Source organism: Notamacropus eugenii, chromosome 5 (assembly GCF_028372415.1).
Source record: "Notamacropus eugenii isolate mMacEug1 chromosome 5, mMacEug1.pri_v2, whole genome shotgun sequence".
Lineage (NCBI taxonomy): Eukaryota > Metazoa > Chordata > Mammalia > Diprotodontia > Macropodidae > Notamacropus > Notamacropus eugenii.
This window is the reverse complement of record NC_092876.1, coordinates 451,989,209-452,013,647: the sequence shown is the minus strand read 5'-3', so window position 1 is coordinate 452,013,647 and position 24,439 is coordinate 451,989,209. Positions and strand designations below refer to the sequence as shown.

The following is a 24,439-nucleotide window of genomic DNA, read 5'->3' as shown; positions in this document are numbered from 1 at the left end:
GACTTAGCCAAAATTCTGCCTCTAGGTCTCTGTTGACATGATTCTGATTATATGTTTAATTAAAATGAATAAATAATGATTATGATCTTTATCTTTCAACTAAGAGAAGATTCTGTGCTTTGTATTCTAAAATACATTTCTGTTTCTTGTTAACTAGTTGGTTAAAGTTGCCTGAGTTCGCTCCTAGTTGTTGTTTAAGTGATTTTCGTTGCTGATGTTCTATAATCCTGAGCATTTCCTCAGTAAAAGGGAAGGATGCCTAGCATATGAAGAATAACCAAACAGCCAGTATTAATTGTGTATGTACTGTGCATAAAGCGGGTAGCAGAAAGTTACTGTCCTCTTCAAAGGATGATAATAATAAAAGGTGGTGCGTGGTAAGTGCCGAATAAATGGTCCAGTGAAAATTGTCTCTGCACAACTGCAGGAAAATATGCTTAAAATGATTTTACATGGAAAATTGCATTTTTTGGTGTCTGAAGGGAAGAGGAATTCAATGGAGATTACTGGTAAAGAAGGCTTCAGGGAATTGCCAAATAAACTGGGCCTTTAGTGATGGGTGGAATTTCTGGCAGGTAACTGAATTAGGCAGGAACACCAAATTGGAAATGCTTTAAACGTATTTGAAAATAATGAGTAAACTAATCTAACTAGGACAGTAGCAACTAGAGTAGTTGGAAAGTTATGTTGTTCAGGATTATAGAAGGTCTTGAATATATAAATTGAGGTTGAAAGAGGGCTGTATCTAAACCACTAGAAATAAGAGAAATGCAAATTAAAATAGCTCGTAGATTTCACCTCATAGCCATTAGATTGACAAAGATGACAAAAGGTGAAAATAGTAAGTGTTGGAGGGGCTGTGAGAAGTCAGGCATGCTAATGTGCTTTTGGTGGATCTGTGAATTAGTAAAACAAACAATTTGGAATCATTCTAAAAAGATCACTAAGTTGTACATACCCTGTGACCTTATAATATTGCTACTGGGAGTATACTACCAAGAAGGTCAGAGAAAGAGCAAAAAATTCAGCATATACAAAAGTATTCGTAGCAGCACTTTTTGTAGTAGCAAAGAACTGGAAGGAAAGTGGTACCCATCAGCTGGCTGATTGAAAAACTGAAAAAGTTGTGGTATGTGCATAAAATGGAATATTATCATGCTTTAATAAATAATGAATGTAAAGATTTCAGAGAAACTCAGGAAGACTTACACAAACTGATGCAGAGCAAAGCAAATAGAATCAAGAAAGCATTTTACACGGTGACCTCAGTAACGTAAAAGAAAGCTGCATTGAAAAACTTAAGAACTCTGACCAGTAAGTGATCTCGAAAGACATTCTCTTAGCAGGAAGATGATGAACCGTGGCTATGAAGTCAGGCATTTTCAGAGATACTCAAGTAATTTTTTTTTTTTTAACTAAAATTGTTAATTTGTTACAAGGAAGCATTGTAGGAGTGAGAGGAGTCGTTGGAAAGGACAGGTTATTTTTAAAAGCATCAATAAAACATTTAAAGAAAAAAAGAGCCCTAGACTTGCAGTCAGGTGACAAGGGTTCAGTTCCCAATTCCAAACAGTACATCTGTGATAATTGGCAAGTCAAGTGACCTCTGATCAAATGAGTGAAGTGATAATTATAATTGTATTGCTTTGCTCAGGGAGTTATTGTGAGGAAAGTTGAGTAGTAGACCTTAAAGTTCTGTATGAAAGTGAATTTTTGTTTACTTGTTTCTTTAGTTCTATCTGACCCTTTATAATCCCAGTTAGGATTTTCTTGGTAGAGTTACTTGGATTGGTTTGCTGTTTTCTTCTCCCTTTCATTTTATAGATAAGAAACTAAGGCAAGAGAGTTAAGTGACTAGTCCAGGATCATATGTGTTCATCCTTCGTTTTTGAAGAAGACCATGTCATCAGAGAAATGATGACATGACTTGAGCTTGGCTTTGTTTTGAGTGAGGGAGGGCTGTGCAGGCCACCAGCCTCCCTTCTCCTCCAGAGCCATCTGAATCCAGTGACCAGATATTCATCAGGATGACTGGAGATGACCCAGGATGAGGCAGTTGGGGTTAAGTGACTTGCCCAAGGTCACACAGCTAGTGAGTGTCAAGTGTTTGAGGTGAGATTTGAACTCAGGTCCTCCTGACTCCTGCACTGGTGCTTTATCCACTGCACCACCTAGCTGCCCCACAGAAATAACTATAGTCAAATTCCAAAGCACTCAACTCAAGGATAAAACATAAGCAACAAGAAAAAACTATTTAAATATGGCATTGCCACAATTAGAATCACACAAGACCTAGCAGCAATGTCACTAAAAGACCATAGGTCTTGGAACCCTATATACCAAAGAACAAAAGAACTGGGGTTCCAGTCAAAATATCATACTCAGCAAAGCTAAGCATAATCCTGAATGAAAAACAAATGGACACTTAATGACTTTCAGGACTTTGTTAAAACAAACGAATAACCTGAACTTAATAGAAGATTTAATATACAAGAGCCAAGAGAAATATAACGTACATACCAAAGACTAATTACAAGAGATTCAGTAAGGACAGACTGTTTACATCTGTATATATGTTTAAGTATATAAAATGTAAAACGTATGTCTAAGATTGTTATTAGTAATTGGGTAGTTTGTAAGAGAGGTTAGGGTAGACCTGAGTACGATGTGACTATAACAAGTAAAACCATTTAGGAACAGCTAAAAAGAGTAATTATTTTATACAAATGAGAAGGTCTGACACAGAATAACTTTTCTTCTAACAAAGAACTGTTATACCCCTAGTAAATGTCTAAGGCCAGATTTGAACTCGTAAAGTTGAGTCTTCTGGACTTCAGACCTGCCACTCTGTCCACTGCACCACCTAGCTGTAGACAGAATTCAACATTTGTGAATATATGCTGATGTCATGATGAAATAGTGTCCTGGGAACATTAATCTGGCAGTTACGCTCCCGATGACTTGAAGATAGGAGAACTTGAGTGAGGGAAGGCATTTAATCTCAGAGTTACTGGGGTTTGTGGCAGTGGGGGTAAAAAGGCTATGGGGACTTCATTGCCTGGTTAGATATGACGTGAGAGGAATAAACCATTTTGTATGATGCAAAAGACTAAAAAAAGTATGAAAGGAGTATTTCTTGGAATTTAAAGAATTCTACAATTATCTTATATTGGGTATCAGCCCTATTCTTTGTCCTTGTAGTAATCACTTCTGGTGTGTATGTTTTGTATGTACCACTTAGATCAGATAGTTTTACTTAGGTCCTTGGAGTGTCCCAGCATTGGCCTATAGCCAGAAGTAATATTTGCAGCAAGATTTCCTTGAGTCTGACACTGAAAGCTTACTGTGACAGGTTTATCATTTTGTAGAGGTAAGTAGAATTCTTCAAATGTAAACTATGGTAGGTCCCATCATGCTGAAAAGACTTGGAGTATGTGGATGGGGATGGACCACATGTCTGTTTCCCTATCTGTTTTATAAGTAGTTATGTCTAAACTTTCAGGAATGGGTTAATGATACTTAGAACATATGTGGGTAATCCTTTGTCTGCTGCCCTTTAATGAAAGATAGGATGGGTAATAAATTAAACACATATATTTTAGGCCTTCATTTTGTCCGTAGCTGAATAAAAACCTAGCAGTTATCTAAAGACTCTATTGAACAGAGAGGATAGCATTTACTCTTAGGAAAATAATCAGTTTTTTTTATCCAGTTCAGACTGTTAGAATCTTTGCAACAAATTGTTATCTTCTGTTTTTTAGTTCTAAAAGTGTTTAGAGAAATTTGATCCCCTCTTTCCTTAAAGAGAAGCAAGAAGCGGTGCAATGACAACTTTGAAATGAGAAGACTTCTCTAGAAATTCTGACTGGCTAGTCACATATCTTAAATGAGCCTCAGGTATTTTTTTTTCCTCTACACTATGAAGGTGTAGCACTACAAGATGTGTGTATCTTCCAGCTCTAAATCTGATTCTTGTTTGAGGCTCAGAGTTCCTAAGTTGGAAATGCTTAATCACATTATCTGCATAACAGTAAATTTTTTGTCCACAACAATTCTCAAAAAAAACCAACCTACTAATTTGTAGACAGGTTGTAGTCGACCTTGGTAGACCTTCCTAATAAAGATGGTTGTAGAAGTAAACTCCTAGACATGAGAACATACACAAATACAATAAAGTGTGTTTAAATTGCAGTAACTAAGAATGCTTCAAGTTATAATTTGAAATTGACTCCCCCCCTTTTTTTCTGTGACCACATGAAGCCTTTTGAATTAAGTCACCAGAAAGACACTTTATCAGTCTGAACCAATAAGTATCTGGTAGTTTTTATACAATTATCTTAATGAATTTTTATCAGTCAGTGTTGAGACTAAAGTAGGAGGTGATATTCACTGAAGTTGTATTAAATCGGAGACTGTTTTCATTTTTTTTTTTTTTTTATTCTGTAGGGTGAAAAAGAACCACTACGTGTGGTTTTGTGATTTGCCCCATTGCAGACTGCTAAAGTCCTGAGCACGCTGGGGTACATATATTGGCAGGTGCTTTTTCATACTAATGTCTGGGTTTGATTTAGTCAATTGAGATTAGTCAAATAAGAGTTAACAGAAATGTAGTTGACAAAATTGAATTTGAACAGCACGTATTGAATTTGATTGAAGTATATTCTCCTTCAGAAAAGTTTTATTTAAAGCAAATCAAGACCAGAAGCTTAATTATCAAAGCAAAACAAGAGACATAAAGAGGCAAGGGCTTCTAATAGATTTTTTTCAAATATGGTTCCCATTCACACATTTATCTGCATGTTTAATTTCCATGCATAATAGCCTTAGTTATTGTTGTCATTTGTAAAGAGAGATGAACAGATAGTTAGTACAAACAAACTCAGATAAATACTGAATGGAGAGGTGACAAAGAAGAAAAGACCTCTTTAATGTGAATTATCACTGGGAGGAAGTCTAGACAAATTACATTACCTGGGCTCTATATGAATTGAAAGGACCTTTAGCCAGTAACTTTGTCAGAGACAGAGCTAGATGTTTGCTTTGAACACAGGTGATATAACAATGTAGGATCTCCCTGCTTGGTAATTCATCATCCTGAATACTGAAGTTTTCATGCATTAAAAGAAATGTTCCAGCAACAACTGACCATAGGGACAGCTTTTAAAAAATATCTATTTAAAGTTATTGCCTTACATGTCTATTAATTATTGTTTTAAAACTTGGTAATATTTTTCAGTCTGCTTGCCTTTTTTGGTTCCTTTTGCACTAAGTGAAAAGAAAGTAGCTTAGATTGGGTGGGTAGTCGGGCAGTGATGACGAGGGCTTTGTGTAGTCTAGTCATGATACAACGATTACAGAATACCTGTGTATATCATCTGATTTGCTCCACAGAGGTCATGTGAGATGAGTAATATCAAGTGTTCTCTGGAGGTATGGAGGTGATCTGGGGCTGTGGTTTATTAGTGTAGGTAATTGCTGGTATGGGAGCTCCCTGATCCATTATTTTATTATATTCTATATTATAATAGTTATTATATTATTATTATTTTCCACATTGTACAGGTGAGGAAATTTAGACTCAGAAGTGAAGTGACTTGCCTTGTGTAACTGGAAGAGCCGGATTTTGAACTGGGGCTCTGGGCTCTGACTCAGTTTTTATTGTGCTAAGCTGTTCTTGACCGTACATTTAAAAAGAGTATTCCTAACGTTCCTCAGTAGATTTCGACAGTAGAAGAATTCTAGAAGAATGGTGGAGTGATGACATATGTTCACATTTATCATTGGATATTTTGTTTCTCTTCCACCATTTATTTAATTTTTTCTCGAAGTAGCCCTGTGGTATCCTTGGGAATGGGACATTGGTAGTGTGGAATACAGAAACTTTAGGAAAAAATTTGAGGCACCTTTTCTGCAGGTGAGCTGTATTTAAAATACAATGGTTATAGCTGTTGTTAAACCAAGAAAACAGATACTAGGGCTTAAATTAATTAAGTACTTATTCTACTCTGATGCTTCATTGTGGTATATGTTCTAGCTTTGGCAAGGCTTAATCACGGAGCAGGAAAGGCTTTGAGTACAGTCTACTCTGTGTCAGTTATCCAAGGGCCTGCATAGCCAAGTTCAGAAGTACTTGTCACCAGATTGGCTCCAGGGTGGTAGATTTTCAACTGTAGTCAGTCAGTAAGCATTTGTTACATGCTTGCTATTTGCTGGGCACTGTGCCAAGCACTGGAGATCCAAAAAGAGACAAGAGCTTGCAGTCTGACCATAGCACCTAGCTCAGTATACAGTGTGTTACAGGCAATTCGTAAATACTTGTTGACCTGAACTGGGAAACAGATTTTTTTTTAAATGTAGAGAGGCTGTGATCTGATCTGCATGGATGATAGGAGGTACCCACAGGGATAAAATCATGGCTTCTCAAACTATAGAAGAAAATGCATATTTGTATATATACATATGTGTGTACATTTGATTGCATGAATTATAATACCAGGGATCATTTTTTTTCTTCTGGTTTGGAGTTTTTTCAGTTTAGTAGGTAGTTCTTTGATAACTTTTTTTTAAAGATCCATTTAAGATCTTCCCCTTACCCCCATTCGTTCTCTGAATTCTTAGGGCATGTTTACTCCTTTACACCGCCTGATGATTATAAACCTTATTGTAAATTCTGTGTTTCCCCCCATATCTATAAGTCTTCCACCCACCTCGTCGGTAATCTCCTCAGAGACAGAGACTGTTTTCTCTCGTATCACTTACAATGTTATAGAATCTAAGGGATGAAAGGGACTGCAAAGGCCTTTTATCTATTCCTGTTTTTCCAACCTGTTCCTGCTCAAGCATCGGTCCATGAAGAAGCATTGATTCAGTGCCTGCTCTACGTATGCCAGACATTGTGCCGGTCACCAGGGATACAAAGACAAAACAGAAGATAGTTCCTCCTTTGAGGAAGGGGAAACACATTTGTTCAGGTATACATTTATATAGATACAAAGTAAATCAAGGTAATTTGGAGAAAACCACTCAGAGCTTGTGAGTATCTGGAGAGACCTTAAGGAGGCAGCACTTGATATTTGATGGAACCTAAAGCTACTATGTGACAGAGTGGGGAGGCAGTGCATTCCAGGAATTGTTGTTTTGTTCAGTTGTTTCAGTTGTGTCTAACTCTTAATGACCCCATTTTTGTGGTTTGCTTGGCAGGGATACTGGAGTAGTTTGCCATTTCCTTGTCCAGCTCATTAACTGAGACAAACAGTGACTTAAGTGACTTGCCCAGGGTCCCACGGCTAGTAAGTGTCAGAGGTCAGATTTGAACACAAGAAGATGAATTCTTCCTGACTCCAGGCCCAGTGCTCTATCCACTGCACCCCCTAGCTGCCCATTCCAGGTGTAGCCTGTGCAAAGGGACAGAAGCAGAAAGTAGGATGTCATATGTGAGGGAAAGCATGGGGCCATCCTAGCTAGACTACTGGGAGGAGAAGACCCTCAGGGTTCCTGGGTAAAAGTAAAACAATTACTATTTAGTATTTAAATCCACTCTGTGCTAGGTGGGTGAGGATTTGTTGTCCAGTCTCCCATTGCATCCTGGGTCATCTCCAGTCTTCCTGACGAATATCTGGCCGCTAGACCCAGATGGCTCAGGAGGAGAAAGTGAGGCTGGTGACCTTGCACAGCCCTCTCTCACTCAGGACAAAGTCAAGAGCAAGGCATGTCATCATCTAGATGTCAAGGTTCTCTTCAAGAACGACGGACAAACCCGACGACAATAGTGTGTATGAGAGGATTAATGTTCAGTAAGTCTGGAGAGGAAGACTGACCAGATTGTCTAATAGGGAATGATTACTGAAGCATAGTGAGCCGACTTGTACTTTGGGGGTATCGGTTTGGCTGTGTGAAAGGTGAACTGAAGAAAAGAGAGACAGGAAGCACGGAGACCAGTTATGAAACCTTTGCAATGGTTTGGGTCAGTGTAAGACTCCAGAGTAAACTATACATAAGGATCCCTGTGGGCTGCATATTGACTTAGAAAATCATATATTAATATTGTTTTCAGTCTACTTTGTTCAATATTTCTCAATTATAATTAATCTGGTTCTGGTTGTACTTGGGCCTGTAGGCCACTTGTTTGACATTTCTGGTCTGTGTGACAAGGGCCTGAACTCAGTTGGTGATTGGGAACTGAAAGAAAGATTGGGTTAGAAATGGCCTGCTGATGGAAAAAACTGGTTGGATGTGATGGTGAGAGGAGAGTCTGAGGATGCTCTTGACAGAAGCAGTAAGTCAGGAAGGATAGTGGTTTGGGATGAGAGATAATGAGTTGTGTTTTAGACTCGAGAACCTCCCTTTGAAGATGCCCATCAGGCAGGCAGTATTATGGGTCTGAAGTCGAGGGGGAAGTAGGGTTTGTTCTGTGATGTAGGAGTCATGCTTAGAACGAACAATTCACCCTGCTGGCAGAGCACGTTCTGGTGTGGGGCTCTAACGGTTCAGAAGACTTTCCTCATCTCAGACTGAATGCTGACTTTTTGCCACTCCTGTTACTCCCCATTCTGTCTCTTTTCCATTATCTCACCACCTTTTCAATCCTCAAGGGTGGTTGTGATGTCCCCTCTGTGTCTTCTCTTTCAGGCCGGAACATCCCCAGTTCCTTTATCTCATCCCTCTCGCATGTTTTCTAGCCCTCCTGCCACATCGATCACCTTTTTTCTGGACACGTGGTAGCTTGACTCATCTTCCTTAAAGGGTAGTGCTTAGAAATGAACGCAGTACTCCAGATGTCTTTCTTTCTGCAGTATTAGGCACATTGTATGTGATTCGTAGATACTTGACGAATCTCTGTAAATAAAATCATCAGAATCATGTTGTGACATAGGTACAGCAATAAATGTGATCTATGAAGCACATTATTCATTTTTATTAACTAGGAATGTTTATGACAGAATAGTAGACTGGAGGGCTCTGGAGTAGACTTAATCTAGTGCGTGAACACCATTAGGTGAAGCACAAGTAAGTGACAAATACTTTACCCTCGTTTTGTATGTCTCCAAGAGCAAGAAGCATTCTGTTCTGAAAGAATGTCAGGCTGTGTGCAGTTGGATGGAAAGTTACCCCCTCCCGATTACTGTTTCTCCCCTCTGGCTGAAGAGGTCTTGCTTCCCAATCAGGCAGGGCAAATGATCAGTGCGGGAGGGAGTATCCAGTAGTAGAGATTGAGAATGATTGCCCATTCCTGACCAAAGGGAGTCAGTCTGAAATTCCTTGTCCTCCTGTTACTCTGGGTTTTTCCTTCCCTTTCCTTATATTGCAGGTTAAAAGACAAAAGAAAAACTATTTCAGATCTAAATCCATATCCTGAAAATGCAAAATGTTATGACTGAGACCTAAAAGGGAGAGACAATAGCTACATATATGTTATCCCCACTTTACAAGCAAAGGGAAGGCAAATGGAATCATTCTTGGAAATGAATGGCAGAGCTAAATGCCTGAAAAATTAAGAGGAGTGTGTGTGCGTGTGCATGTACGTGTGTATGTATGTGCATGTGCGCATGTGTGTGCATGTGTGCATGTGTGCACGTGTGCTTATGCATGCATGTGCACATACACCCCCACCTCAACTAGGAGAACAGGAAGAACAGAGCTCTAAATTAGGGAAGGGGTTACACAATAGATGCTGGTTATCCTTTCTGTTTGTGTTTATCGGAGGGTATTGATTTTTTTCATGTAATTTCCCTTGTAGAAATGTTGGCTTTTGACAGTGGGAACCCAGTCACTTCAGCGGCGCTGTAGTATTTAGCATCCTTGTCTGGAAGACTTCTCTCTGTTCACTTTGTATGTTTGATGTCACTTTTCTTCTGAAAGACTCCAGATATATATAAAACTTTAAATGCGCAGTACTTAATAGTAGAACTGTTGAAAGGGAAGGAGGTAAAGAATTTGAATGTGAAGAATGCTGCATGCTAAGGAAGAGGAGGTAGTGCTTCTTTTAAACCATTTTAATTTAAATGGAAAACTCATTTAAGTCCTGGGGTCCCTGGGGCTAGTTTGTCTTATCTCCAGGGTCAGTGGAAGAAATAAGCTAATTAGTTTTAAACATGGGAGCTACTAGGCAACTTAATACCTTCTTCTGTGCTCCTTTTAGTAAGTGATCTACTAATGTTATCCATTTTCATGCATATAATGATCTAAACTTTGTATTTTTTTTAAGAAACAAAATGTTTTAGGTAAATCAGTGTGTGTGTTTTTAAAATTTTCTTTTCAAATGAACTTGCTTAGTAAATGAATAGGAAATTGAAGGATATGGAATGCTTTCATGAAAATGAATGATATTTTTGGTGACCCTTTCTTAATTTCTTCAGAAAGTTTGGCATAAAATAAATGCATCTTCATAATAAATGTTACAAAGGTTTGTACTTTAAACAGATTTTTACATTTTCTCTCCAGGGTTGGTTGATATGTGAGGAGCCAACATGTCAGACCAGAACTCGTCGACTTCCCCTTCAGTTCTCCCGCAGTGGACCTCTCTGTCAGACATGCATGAAAGCTACCCTCAAGCAAGAGGTAGGTGTATAACTTGCCAGGCTCCATGTAGGTAGACTGTGATTTTATTCATCAGGTGAGATGACTGTGTAAGACACTTTGGAGATGATGGTAGAGCGTTACGTGTTCATCTGGTGGAGCAGAGGATTGTAGACACGGAGTGTGTGTTGCTTCACTTACTGCTTAGAGAAGTTGCTGACATGCAGCCAGTGCTTGGGACCAGTCCTTACCAGCTCTCACCCAGGCTATTTCAGCAGCTTCCTAATTTGTCTTCCTGTCTCTGATTTCTCCTCTCTTCAGTCCATCTTTTACAAGGCTACCAAAGTGATATTCCTTAAGACAGATAGAACCCTGTCATTCCCCTGCTGCCCCACACTTCTGTTTGGCTTTTAAAGGCCTTCAGCATCCAGCTTCAGCCTACCTTTCCAAGCTTATTTCACATGTTTTCTTTTACACACTCTCCCATACCAACTGACTTGCCAATCTAACTGTTCTACCTTGTATGTGAGATGCCTTCTCCTGCCATTGTGTCATTGCGCAGGCTGCTCTCCATGACTCTCCTTAAGCTCCATGTCGTAGAATCCATCCCCTAGATACCTTCAGAACCCAGCTCAAGGTCCATATCCTGTTCTGATCTTCTATACGTATACCCACCACCACCTCCCTAGAAAATTACTTTGTATTGTATTTAATAGGAACATACGTGTAGCTATATAAGATAGCACACTGCCTCGGGGAAGAAGTGGGGAGGGAGAGGGAGGGAAAAGAAAACAATCTAAGATATATGGAAGTGAAGTAGAACATTGAAAACAAATTAAATAATTTTTAAAAATAAAATAAAAATAAACATCAAGAGAAAAGAAAATTACTTTTTATATGTTTCTTAATGAGTTTCATAAGTAAATATTGTTTTCCAAAAAACCCAGTGTAAGCTCTGAGGATACTGATGGCTTTGTGTTCTCAGCACCTCTCCAGGGCCTGGCACTTATTAAAGCGTTGAATAAATGCTTGTTGAGTTGAATTGTTGTCATTATCATGCAGACCATGCGTCTTCTCGAACTGTGAGAATAAGAAAACTCATTTCGTTTTGATTCAATGGGATAATCTAATACTGAGTAGAAATGTTTTCAAAAATATAGCTTTAGCTTTACCTAAAAGTAACTTCCATTTTGTTGGAAATTGTGGGTCTTAGTTACTATTTGAAAGGAACTGGAATCCAGAATACACATTCATCCAGTTCTCCCGTGTGTATATTGGAGTTTTGTGGTGGCAGCTCCACAGGATCATCAATTTAGAGCTGGAAGGGACATTAGAAACTGTCAAGTACAGGGAAAACTGAGGCTCAGGAGCACGAAACGATGTACGCAGTCATAGAGTGTCTGAGGCAGGTTCTGGCTCCAGCTCTGGTGCTCCGCCCACTGTGCCTCTTAGTTACTCTTCCAGCTTGATTGTGGCTCCGTTACCTGGTATCAGCTGTTCATTTCAGCAGAAAAAGTGGGCTGTCTCTAATAGACATTGACATGTCCTACAAACAGCTTTATGTGGTTGGGGGCATAAGAAAAATTCATTGGTCTTAACCCCAAATTTATCGTCCAGTTTTGTTCTTTTTAGAACACAGAGCACTTGGCCAGACCTATGTGCATTACCCATGACTAAATAAAATAAGGGAAAATCTTATCTTCCCCATCCTTGAAGCATTCTCACATAAAAGGCAGGCAACATAAATCTTGGCCTACTGAGAGGACTTGTCTCTATATCCATCAAGATATCCCCTGCTCCTGAATTAATTGCTGTCATAGTTTAGCTACATATGCTTTTCTCATAATGGGTCAGAGCCATCAGCAAACCAGTCAAGATGGCATTCCTGCTAGTCAGTGGTCTATGGGTATACTAGAGATGACAGAGTACTGGGGCCGCAACTGGCGCTCTGAGCTTCCAACAGAATTACAACCTGTTCAGGAATGGTACTAACACTTAAATATAAACCTCATGTGTTCTGTCCATCTTGTTAAAGGAACCATCTTGCATCATCAGATTCATAATCTGCAACTCTTGCTGGAGGGTAATGCTGTGACAGTATTTGCTCCGTAGCATTTAGGACCCAGTAATAGACAAGCACCTGTTTTTTAAAAGTAGCATGGCAGATGTCCATTTGGGGGAGCTTGTGGTTCCAGAAGCCTCACTCAGCCCAGGTTTTGTGGACAGAGACTTCCAAAAAACTTAGGCTACACGAGATCCTAAAGACCCACTGAAAATGACCACTTGACAACCCACTTTAGGTCTGCAAGGGCTCTGTAACTTGTTTTAGACTCCACTTGAAAGAAGCAGATTTTGAAGTGACTCCATAAATGGAACCCAGCAAAATACTCTTTTGGGGAATCTGGATCCTCCAGAGCCTGAGGAATCCATCAGATAAACTTCTGAACTGCTGCAAGTATCGTTAGCTTATTATAGCTTCTTTTGAATAAACTGCATTCTCCCTGTCCGGTGAAGCTCTCAGAATGTCACTGAACATGCTAGATCTTGAATTTGCTTGAGGTTGGTCCTTTCCCATTTTCTCTTCTTTGAGCCACCGTCCAGCCTAGGGCTTATGTCACTGTGGTCATTCAGCCCAGTAAACATCTTTGTTATAGGTGGACATCAGTGTATTCAGGAAGTGAGGCCTCTTCTAGACTTCTGTCCACTCATCTATAACAACACGAAGGAGAATTCAGGTATCCCAGTAGATGGATAGTGAAGATATACTTAATTCGGTTTGTCAATAAAGGCAAATTGTGTCTGACTGCTTTCAGCTATAGGAATAGAGAAAAAAGGCTCTGATGAAATCAGTCACAGTGTAGCGCTCGCACTGCCCTGGGCCAGCTGGTATACCCCTAGATTGGGATGGCTGTAGTAATCAACATAACTTCCTACAGATACAGGCAGTCTGCTGCTAAGTTACCCACTTTCTTCACTAGCATCTCAGGGTTACTATGAAATGAATTTGTATGAAGTAGTACTCCAACGTGGGACCTGATTTTAGCTATCCCACATGGTTCAGCCAACTCAAGGGCTTTCCATTTATCCCTGCACACAATAATCAGCATAGAAGTCTACTGTAAGTGTCTGTCTAAATCGTAAATCCCAAGAACTGTGGTTTTCATGTTCACAATACATACCTTTCCTGATTATCCGGCACAACTGAAACCTAAATTAAAGATCTTTACATCTCCATTTGAGAAAGGATTCCCCCTTCAAAAAAAGCCTCTGATAGAATCTAGAGTACCTCTGTTGACCTGTGGAGAATTCCCTATTATAATAGAAACTTCATGGTCCAGCAGCTCCTTATATATTTGGTGGCCCTCCCTCTCTTTTCCAAACCCAACTGACTCAGACATATGACTTCTGTCTTTAAATTAGAACAGCCAGAGCTGCTAGAGAATATTGGCCTTTCTCCTTACGAGGGCTTATCCCAACAGTTCTTCAAATCTGTATACAAAGCATGTGATATTTGCAAAGTGATCAGGTGGGATGGGGGTCTTCAGTGATATCCTCAGTTTGGGCCAAACAAAAGGACTTTTGCTGGCCCCAGCCTAGGTATTTTGACATAATTGTACTTATATCCATGTGGGCTAACTGTCAAATACCTTAACAACTCCCTATTTCAAGAGATGCAGCTAAAGTTGCTTATAGGAGAGTATTTTCACTTTCAAATCACTTATTGTGGTGATGGACATGGTGGCTCTTCCGCCAATTTGGATGGTTAGTTCTGTCTGCCTGAACAGATACTAGGACTGCCTCAGTCTCCCCACAACCTTTGCAGTTCTTGGTTAAATTAAGATGAAACACTCTCATGTTCCACCTCTGCAGTCGTTGCAGCTGTCAGAAAGGCAGCACTTCATCCTGCGTTATGATGGAAATTCTGTTAAGCCTCTGACTCATTTCCCCATAGACTGGACCTTTTATGCCTGGGATGGTAAAGTGACTAAAACTCACTGAAACTCCTTGAAAAGGGTCAGCTCAATTAAATAGGTGTTCTTCCTGCCACAACTGGTGTATAGGTTAGTCCTAACGACTTTTATTTTAGCTTAAAAATGGTTATTTGTGGAAGATGAATAAGTTTATGACTTACTAGCTATGGTAGCAAAATGAATTTGTATCAAGGAGTTGGCTGATCAAAGGAATTGCATCAAAAATTGTTGCAGTAAAGTATATGATTCATCAGTCCAGTGGCAAGGATGAGAGGAGTTCCCTTAAGAATAAATAGTACTGTGGAACTTTCATCCATAATTCTCAAATGTAAATAGATAATTTGAGTCCCTTGTACTAAAAAGACAACTAGCCTTGTGATTTAAACCTTCCTGATGTGAGTAGGAAAATAAAGAACTCATATAAGCAAAGGCACATTACCTGATGACAGCCTTGAGGTGGATGGGACTTGTGGCAATAGTATTTAACATATCCCCTCTTTCCCAGCTACACATTCATTTCTTTGTGCCACAAACATTTCAGCGTGACCTCCTATTTCCCTGCCAGGGAAGAACAAGGAGTTGATGTGCTATCACAGTCATGGCAGATAAACAGACACTTATGTGCCCACTGATCGTGAATCCTGCACTTGTTATCTATAAGCCACATGCAAGTCTGAAGGAGAGGTGCAAACAAAATGGGATGCAAGTTCTCAGGAAGGAAAGCTTCATAAAGCAAATGGCATTGGAGATGGACCTTGAAAATGGTTGAGATTCTGACAAATGGAATTTGCCAACAAGGACGTTCTAAGTAAAGAAAATGGCATGAGTTGAATATTATAGACTTCCCCAAGAACTTTCTCCTTTACTAGTGGGATATATCTCTACCTGGCAAGGTTCTACACCCAGTCTCCTAAAATCTATTTTCACATGGTGGGAGTGAGAGGGTGAATTGGGGTTAGGGAATGAGAAGTGTTTATTAAATGCCAACTGAGTGCTAGGTACTGTGCTTAGCGCTTTAAAACATTCCTATGACGTAGGTGCTGTTACAATCCTCCTTTTGCAGTTCAGGAAACTGAGGTAGACGAAGGTTATGTGACTTGCCCAAGATCACACATCTAGTTAAGTGTTTAAGGTTAGATTTGAAATGAGGTCTTCATTGTCTCCAATTCCAGTGTTCCATCCACAGTACCGCCTAGATGGATCTAAACATGCTGTTTAAATAGATGATTTCTTATTCCTATATCTGGTTTATTATAGTCTTATAATTTTCTAATGTGAAAGAGAATATTCATATACTGAGACAGCTAATATGGTAGATACGCTAGACTTAGTGGCAGGAGCACCTGCGTTCAGATCCTACCTTTGACACTTACTTAACTGACCCTGGGCAAATCTATTAACTTCTCTCTGCCATGGTGTCTTTACCTGGTGAAATGAGGAGGTTGGGCTCCATAATCTGTGACCTCTTTTAGCCCCATAGACACATGCAGAAAGAATACTTATGGATCAAAAAATTGTGTGTGTATGTAGGCGCTTCCAAAGATTGTTTGAGCAATGGCAGCATTGCTGAGATAAGTGTAGAGCAAGTCTCCCTAAAGCATTTATTCTGAAGAGCAACCAGAATTTGGATATAGGGTGTGTGTGCGTGTGCGTGTGCGCATATGTGTGTATATGCGTGTGTGCATGAGTGTGTGTCAAATTTCCTCCTGATAGAAATGTGTAGGAACTTAATAAATAGTAGTAGTTTGTACTTAGGGCATAGTCGTTCTTAATGTTTGTTGATCAACTGATTGAATGTTAGGATGTGTAATAAGAAAAAACTACCTTATGTGGGCGGAGCCAAGATGGCGGAGTACAAAGACGCAAATACACATAGCTCCGAACCCACAACCAATACAACATCTGTATAAAGTAACTCACGGCGAATTCTGGAGCAGTGAGGCCACAGAACAGTGGAGCAAAGGAGATTTCTGTTCCAGAGGGACCTGCAAACCTCTCGCAAAAGGTCCGTCGCAGCGCGACGCGACGCCCAGCCCAGACCTGCCGCAGCCGCGGCACCAAGAGGAACAGATCCGAGCAGGCTTCAGGGACGGGATCTCCAGCAGCCGCACAAGTCCCTCCACCCACAGGTGACGGAGGTCGGTGAGAGAGTCTCTTTGGCAGGTCGAGAGGGGAGTGGGGTGCCCCCATAGCTCGGGCCCCCTCGGGAGACAGAGGCTGGGAGGCGGTGGCGGCAGACCAGGCTCCCCAAGCAGGCAGGAGCCTGGATCCATTGTTGAAGGTCTGTGCATAAACCCCCTGAGGGAACTGAGCCTGAGAGGCCGCCCTGCCCCGACCTGACCACCTGAACTTAATTCTCACACTGAATAGCAGCCCTGCCCCCGCCAAAAGCCCTAAGGCTGGAAGCAGCATTTGAATCTCAGACCCCAAACGCTGGCTGGGAGGATCAGGAGGGGAGGTGGGTGTGAGGAGAATATTCAGAGGTCAAGTCACTGGCTGGGAAAATGCCCAGAAAAGGGAAAAGAAATAAGACTATAGAAGGTTACTTTCTTGGTGAACAGGCATTTCCTCCTTTCCTTTCTGATGAGGAAGAACAATGCTTACCATCAGGCAAAGACACAGAAGTCAAGGCTTCTGTGTCCCAGCCCACTCAATGGGCTCAGGCCATGGAAGAGCTCAAAAAGAATTTTGAAAATCAAGTTAGAGAGGTAGAGGAAAAGCTGGGAAGAGAAATGAGAGACATGAAGTCAAAGCATGAACAGCAGATCAGCTCCCTGCTAAAGGAGACCCCAAAAAATGTTGAAGAAAATAACACCTTGAAAAATAGGCTAACTCAATTGGCAAAAGAGGTTCAAGAAGCCAATGAGGAGAAGAATGCTTTCAAAAGCAGAATTAGCCAGATGGAAAAGGAGATTCAAAAGCTCACTGAAGAAAATAATTCTGTAAAAATTAGAATGGAACAGATGGAGGCTAATGACTTTATGAGAAACCAAGAAATCACAGAACAAAGACAGAAGAATGGAAAAATGGAAGATAATGTGAAATATCTCATTGGAAAAACAACTGACCTGGAGAATAGATCCAGGAGAGACAATTTAAAAATTATGGGACTACCTGAAAGCCATGATCAAAAAAAGAGCCTAGACATCATCTTTCATGAAATTATCAAGGAAAACTGCCCTGAGATTCTAGAACCAGAGGGCAAAATAAATATTCAAGGAATCCACAGGACACCGCCTGAAAGAGATCCAAAAAGAGAAACTCCTAGGAACATTGTGGCCAAATTCCAGAGTTCCCAGATCAAGGAGCAAATATTGCAGGCAGCTAGAAAGAAACAATTCAAGTATTGTGGAAATACAATCAGGATAACACAAGATGTAGCAGCTTCTACATTAAGGGATCGAAGGGCATGGAATAGGATATTCCAGAAGTCAAAGGAACTAGGACTAAAACCAAGAATCACCTACCCAGCAAAACTGAGTATAATACTTCAGGGGAAAAATTGGTCTTTCAATGAAATAGAGGATTTTCAAGCATTCTTGATGAAAAGACCAGAGCTGAAAAGAAAATTTGACTTTCAAAGACAAGAATGAAGAGAACCATGAAAAGGTGAACAGCAAAGAGAAGTCATAAGGGACTTACTAAAGTTGAACTGTTTACATTCCTACATGGAAAGACAATATTTGTAACTCTTGAAACTTTTCAGTATCTAGGTACTGGGTGGGATTACACACACACATGCACACACGCACATGCACACACGCACACGCACACACGCACACGCACACACGCACACATACATAGAGACAGAGTGCACAGAGTGAATTGAAGAGGATGGGATCATATCTTAAAAAAAATGAAATCAAGCAGTGAGAGAGAAATATATGCGAGGAGAAAGGGAGAAATGGAATGGGGCAAATTATCTCTCATAAAAGAGGCAAGCAAAAGACTCATTAGTGGAGGGATAAAGAGGGGAGGTGAGAGAAAAACATGAAGTCTACTCTCATCACATTCCACTAAAGGAAAGAATAAAATGCACACTCATTTTGGTATGAAAACCTATCTTACAATACAGGAAAGTGGGGGATAAGGGGATAAGCAGGGTGGGGGGGATGATAGAAGGGAGGGCATGGGGAGGAGGGTGCAATTTGAGGTCGACACTCATGGGGAGGGATAGGATCAAAAGAGAATAGAAGTAATGGGGGACAGGATAGGATGGAGGGAAATATAGTCAGTCTTATACAACACAACTATTATGGAAGTCATTTGCAAAACTACACAGATTTGGCCTATATTGAATTGCTTGCCCTCCAAAGGGAAGGGGTGGAGAGGGAGGGAGGTAAAGAAGTTGGAACTCAAAGTGTTAGGATCAACTGTCGAGTAATGTTCTTGCCACTAGGAAATAAGAAATAAAGGTAAAGGGGTATAGAAAGCTATCTGGCCCTACAGGACAGAAGAGAAGATGGAGACAAGGGCAGAGAGGGATGATAGAAAAGAGAGCAGATTGGTCATAGGGGCAATTAGAATGCTTGGTGTTTGGGGTGGGGAGGGGATAAAAGGGGAGAAAATTTGTAACCCAAAATTTTGTGAAAAGTTAAATAAATAATTTTAATAAAAAAACAAACAAACAAACAAAAAAAACTACCTTATGTGAACAGTGATTTGTCATCCATTATTTTGTAGGACCCTCAAACAGCCTCATGTGGTTGATAGGACAGATATTTCTGTTGACTTCCCCAAAGTCACATAACTAGTTAGTAACAGGCTAAATCCAGAACTCCCAGCTCCCAGTACAGTTTGGTACTTTTCCTCTAAGACACCTAACTACCTCATTCCACACTGTATGTAAAATTACCGCATATGTATATTGTGCTTGAAGTTTGTACATATTCAGATGTAGCATCAGAGAGTAACATGAGCAAGACACTGGCCTGTGTTTCTCCGCTGTCCTATTTTGTTGACCTTAGTAAAATCACTGAAGATTTATGGGGTAGAACTAGAATTTTTTGGCCAATTTATATAATCAGTTATATAATGTAATTACATGTCCCCTAATTTCAGTGTATGAACATCCACTCTCATTAAAGTCCTTACCATCCCTTGCCTGCACTATTGCAGTACTTTCCTCATTTGTCTCCTTACCTCGACTCTTCTCTCCCCTATCTGTCCCAGAGCTGCCAGACTGATGTTCCTAATGCACAAGTCTGATCATATCACTGCTCTGCCCAAGAAGCTTTGGGTGGCTTCCCATTATGACCTTTAGCGTAGGAACTCCTATTTGGAATTTAAAGCTCTTCAGAGTCTGAAGCCTCACTTTCCAGCTGATTCCACTTTACTCCCCAACACACACTATGCTGTCTCTGAGTGGACCAGCTCTCTGTTGTTCCCAGTATCCTTTTGTACAGGCTGCCTTCAATGCCTAGAAATGTTCATTTCCCTCATCTTCACCTCTCAGGAATCCCTTTCAAATTCATGTCCCTTCTTTAAAAAAAGCTTTTCCTGGTGGTGTTAGTTTCTCTCCCCATCATATGTATTTATTTTGTATATATCCTATATTTACTCATCTGTGAACATTTGGCATAATACAACCTCTTTGAGGACAAGGACTGCGTTACTTTCTTTTCAGAGTGTTTATTTACAGTTATTTATGCCAGGAATTCCTAGGAGATTGGTTCAGGTTCCTTGTCATGGTATCTAACAAAGTGTGCTTCTCCGAGTGGAGCGGGCTTGATGTTTCAGTGGAACCCCAGTGCTTTTTTCTATTTACCTTTTTCTCCTGATAATTTTTGTTTGCACATTGTAAGAAGCTACATCTCTTTGTAGAGTTTTTAATATGTTCGATATGCACATTAATTCTCGGTTTCAATCTTGCCCTAACCATTTTGTTTACATGAATACTCACCGCATGTTGAATAGCATAGATCTTCCTAGTCTTGCCATGCTAATGCTTGTCGTACACCTACTGTTGATATCTGTGTTATCACTTTTCTTATGCATTGATGTATCTGTATCCAAAGGAACAACTTGCATGTTTGCAGAAAGGCCTGGAAACATATAATATGTCCCTCTTTTCTTTTGTGTTAGTCATTTTGGCAAATCCTTGGAAGAGGACAGCTGCCTAACCTTTTCATTTGTGTGCTCAGTGCCTGGTGCATGGTCTAGACTTCATAAAGGCTTGTTGAGTGAGTCATAGTTTATATGTAGTAACTTCAAACATTTCACTGAGATGTATTCATATCTGCTAATAAATGAAAATGTTTCAGCCACGTATTAGAAGCCGGTCTAACCCAGGCTATGTTCTAGAAGAGCCTTGTTGTTGCATTTGGCCTTTTAATGTTTTTATCACTTGTATTGTAGAGTTTGTGATTTTGACCCATGATAGCTTCAAGTAAAAGGAATAGTGCATGGTATAATAATTCAGCAGTAGGTATTTCCTGTCAGAAATAGCCACAGAATTCTGACTTTTACTGAAAAAATACTGAAGGCAATCTCATCTCACCCCTGCCTGAACAGTATTATTAGGGAGTCCCTTCCATTTTTGGACCTCTAATTGTTAAGACGTTTTTGGTCGTATTATTCCAAACTTTGTAGTTTCTCCCCATGGTTTCTTGTTCTGACCCCTGCCCAACAGAATCAAACTAAGCACTTTTCTTCAAGACAACTCTTCAAATACCTGAAAGCAGCTGTCGTTAATTCTGCTGCCACAACATCTTGTAGAAGATTCACCTCTTTCTCTACTAGCCCTGTCTTGTATAGGACAGTTTTTTTTTTCAGTCTAAGAATAGGATTTCACAATTATTCCTGTTAAGTTTCTTCCTGTTAGATTCAATCCATCACTTTAGATTGTCAATATGTTCTTGGATCCAGTTTTCTCACCCAACGTTAACTGTCTTTCCCAGCTTTTACGTCATTTGCAAATTTGATAAGCACCCCACCTATGCCTTCATTTGTCATTGGTAAAAATATTGAATAGGTCAGAGCCAAGGACAGACCTTAGAGCCCTCCTCGAGAACCGAGTCAGCTCTCCAAACTGACCAGTGAGCACATTTTTTTGCCTGCTCCGGATTCACGCCGTCCGTCCTTACTTTTTCCATTTACTTCTTACCTGAGAGCATGGTTGATTTTTGCGGTTAATCTCTTCCTTCCCACCACATTGGGATTTTGCTATGTTCATATTCTAATTGATGAGTCCAGAAAGCTTACTGCACTCTGGCTATAGTAGGTCATGATTGGGTACAGTTACAAAATATCTCCCGTGCTAATCCTTTGCTTTGGGAACCATCACAGAATTTCACATTGAATAAATTTCTAAATTTAAGGGTTTCAAATTTGAAAAGTATCTGTAATGTTAGTATTATTTTCATCTGAAAGAGGTACATGAGTATTCCTGGCATTTACTAAAAAGAATATCAGTCCTCAATAGCTATGTTAGCTGTTGTTCTGAGAAACCACAAGTTCGAAGACTTTGAAATGATCCTTTTAATGTCACTTTAAAGATTGGGCTATTTTTGTTTTGTTCATGTTTACCAAAAGGCCATTTAAAAAAAAGTTTTTATTATATAGGAGTTTTTTGCATATTTATCTGCAAATATTTATTTGTATGATATTTATCAGTTTATTATGATTTTCTGGCCTTGTGCAAGGGCCCTAACCAGAGGTTCTTGACACAAATCCAAGGAATGATGCAGCACTGGTTAAGAAATACTGATGAACTGTCCTTTCTATAATGCCTTTCAGTTCAGTAAAGGGTAAAACTTCACTGGTTGCTGTAGCCATACAATTAATTATTGATGCATGGACACAGGACCTAAAATTAGAAGTAGGTCAGATGGGTACTAACTGACTCCATGAAAATTAGGCAGTGAAATTTAGAGGAAGTTGACTACATTTTGCTGCCTTTTTTTCTTCACAAATCCCAACAAAGAAAGATCATGGAATAATGAGTTGATGAGAGCAGTACTGATTAGATTCATGGGACCTTGGTTACTCTGGTCTGAGAGGATTCTGTTGGAGAAAAGGTCATTGGGCAAAGACTGCAATAGGTATGCAAAGAAGGGATAATGGCATATGAAATGCTGTGGAAGTATAATAGAATGAATTAGGTATAAAATATGATGCATCTCTAGATGGGTTGTAAAAAAAATATGTTGGCCTGAAGTGTTGCAGAAGAAAGACAAGGTTAGGTAATATGAACCAAATGAGAGAGAACCTTAAAGCCCATGATGTTTTAATTTGGAATGGAGGAGTGAAGCCCTTGTAGAATTCTCAGTAAAAGGAATGAAATAATAAGTAGAGATAATTTTTTTTTTGGTAAATAAATTTTTAAATATATTTTTAGTTTGCAGCATTCACTTCCATAAGTTTTAAATTTTCTCTACCTCCCTACCCTCCCGCCTCCCCAAGATGGTGTGCAGTCTGATATTGGCTCTACATATACATTCTTATTAAACAAGATAATTTTTTTTTAAGATACAAGTTTTTCTTTCAAAAGTACTTTCTTCCTTCAAGAAATTATAAAACTACCTTCTTGATCTGTATGTATCACTGTGAAATTTTGTAAATTTCCATTAAACACAAAACTACTAGTCTTTACTCTCCGTGATGTTGACCTAAAGAGATAATAATCAGACCATTAATCCTTAATACTGATAACAGGGATTGGGAGAATTGGTGATATGAAATTGACCTTAACCATCATGTCCACCAAGAACCATTCCATCCCTTCTTGCCCTCTTAAAGAAATTTGTTCTTTAACAGTACAGCAGTAATTGCATATATTTTCTGGATCATGGCTGCCACTCTTCCACCACTAAATTGAGGTTACTAAGGTTAAATAGTTTCCATAATTCAGAATCCAGACAAGGTCCCAACCCCACTGCACAGTCCTAAATATGCATTTGTTTTCAGCTTGGCTATTTGTGATAAAAGAGAGGCTTTTGACATCCCTGTTGGTCCTGTAAAATGGTGAGCACTTTAGAGTTGTTGGCAAAAAGAACAACTTGTTTTTTAGAAAATTAAAGGAAGATGAATTTCATTTTATTTTATTTTTTGTGGAGTAGATTAGAAAGACACAAAGGAACATGTTGTAATAATCTGTCAGGTGCTTGAAATCCTCAACAACCAAAGCTCTGGTTACTGGGAGGATTAGGAAAGGACCCAGAAAATGTTGTAGAGAAGCTGTTGGTTGGACTTAGAATTATTGGTGCACTGAGATATATGGAGTCAAGGAAGGAAAAGAACTTGATGATTATTCCAGTTATGAACTTTTAGGATAGGACAAGTGAGGTGCCATTTTAGGTAATATGTCTAATGTAATGAGCTGGGAGTTTAGAAAACTTTGGCTTCTCCTCTCTGTAAATATACCCGAATGACCTCCACCTATTCTGTAACCTCTTTTCTCCTCATCTGTAAAAGGAGTAAGTTGGACCATCTAAAACCCTTATCAGATCTAAATTTTAATGTTCTCATGTGGTCATAGATTCTCTCCTTTTATTGATCAGGAAACTAAGACCTAGAGAGGGTAAGGGACTTAGGTAGACTTTAGACAAAGTCTAAAGTTAGACTTAGACATAGACCCTCTGACTCAGAATCCCCTTTTTTCTGCATGACAATGAAGGCCATTGTTCATTTTCTTAGCCTGTCAGTCTAGGAGTCATAGAAAAATGTGGACTAGTAGAAGGAGTCCAATTCAATTAGTTTTTGAGTGTCAGCTATGTGCTTAATGGTGGGCCAGGTGCTTTGGGAATACACAAGAGTACAATCATGTTTGTAATTTCTTAAACCAATCCAAGACAGTCTGCAATTGCATGGCCGATGTATGTCAGGAGCTGTGGCATAAATAGTAGATGCTATTGAAAGACAAATTAGGGAGATCATGTCAGCTGGAGAGTCTAGAAAAGCTGAGCCTTTCAAATTCAGGTCATACCAATATAAATTTTAGGGTATTTTTTAAA

The 24,439-nt window shown here is 39.6% G+C and overlaps 1 protein-coding gene across 3 annotated transcripts in view; it reads left to right on the top strand.

The window, feature by feature from the left end:
• The window catches only part of POLA1 (DNA polymerase alpha 1, catalytic subunit), a 327,051-nt gene that overhangs the window by 190,809 nt on the left and 111,803 nt on the right, over positions 1-24,439 (top strand). For all 3 annotated transcript variants that reach the window (XR_011968249.1, XM_072615233.1, XM_072615234.1), the window contains one exon: positions 10,441-10,557. Coding sequence is in view for 2 of the 3 variants with exons in the window: in XM_072615233.1 (XP_072471334.1) it covers positions 10,441-10,557 (117 nt within the window). In the remaining variant the exon portion in view is untranslated. The remainder of the gene's footprint in view (positions 1-10,440; positions 10,558-24,439) is intronic.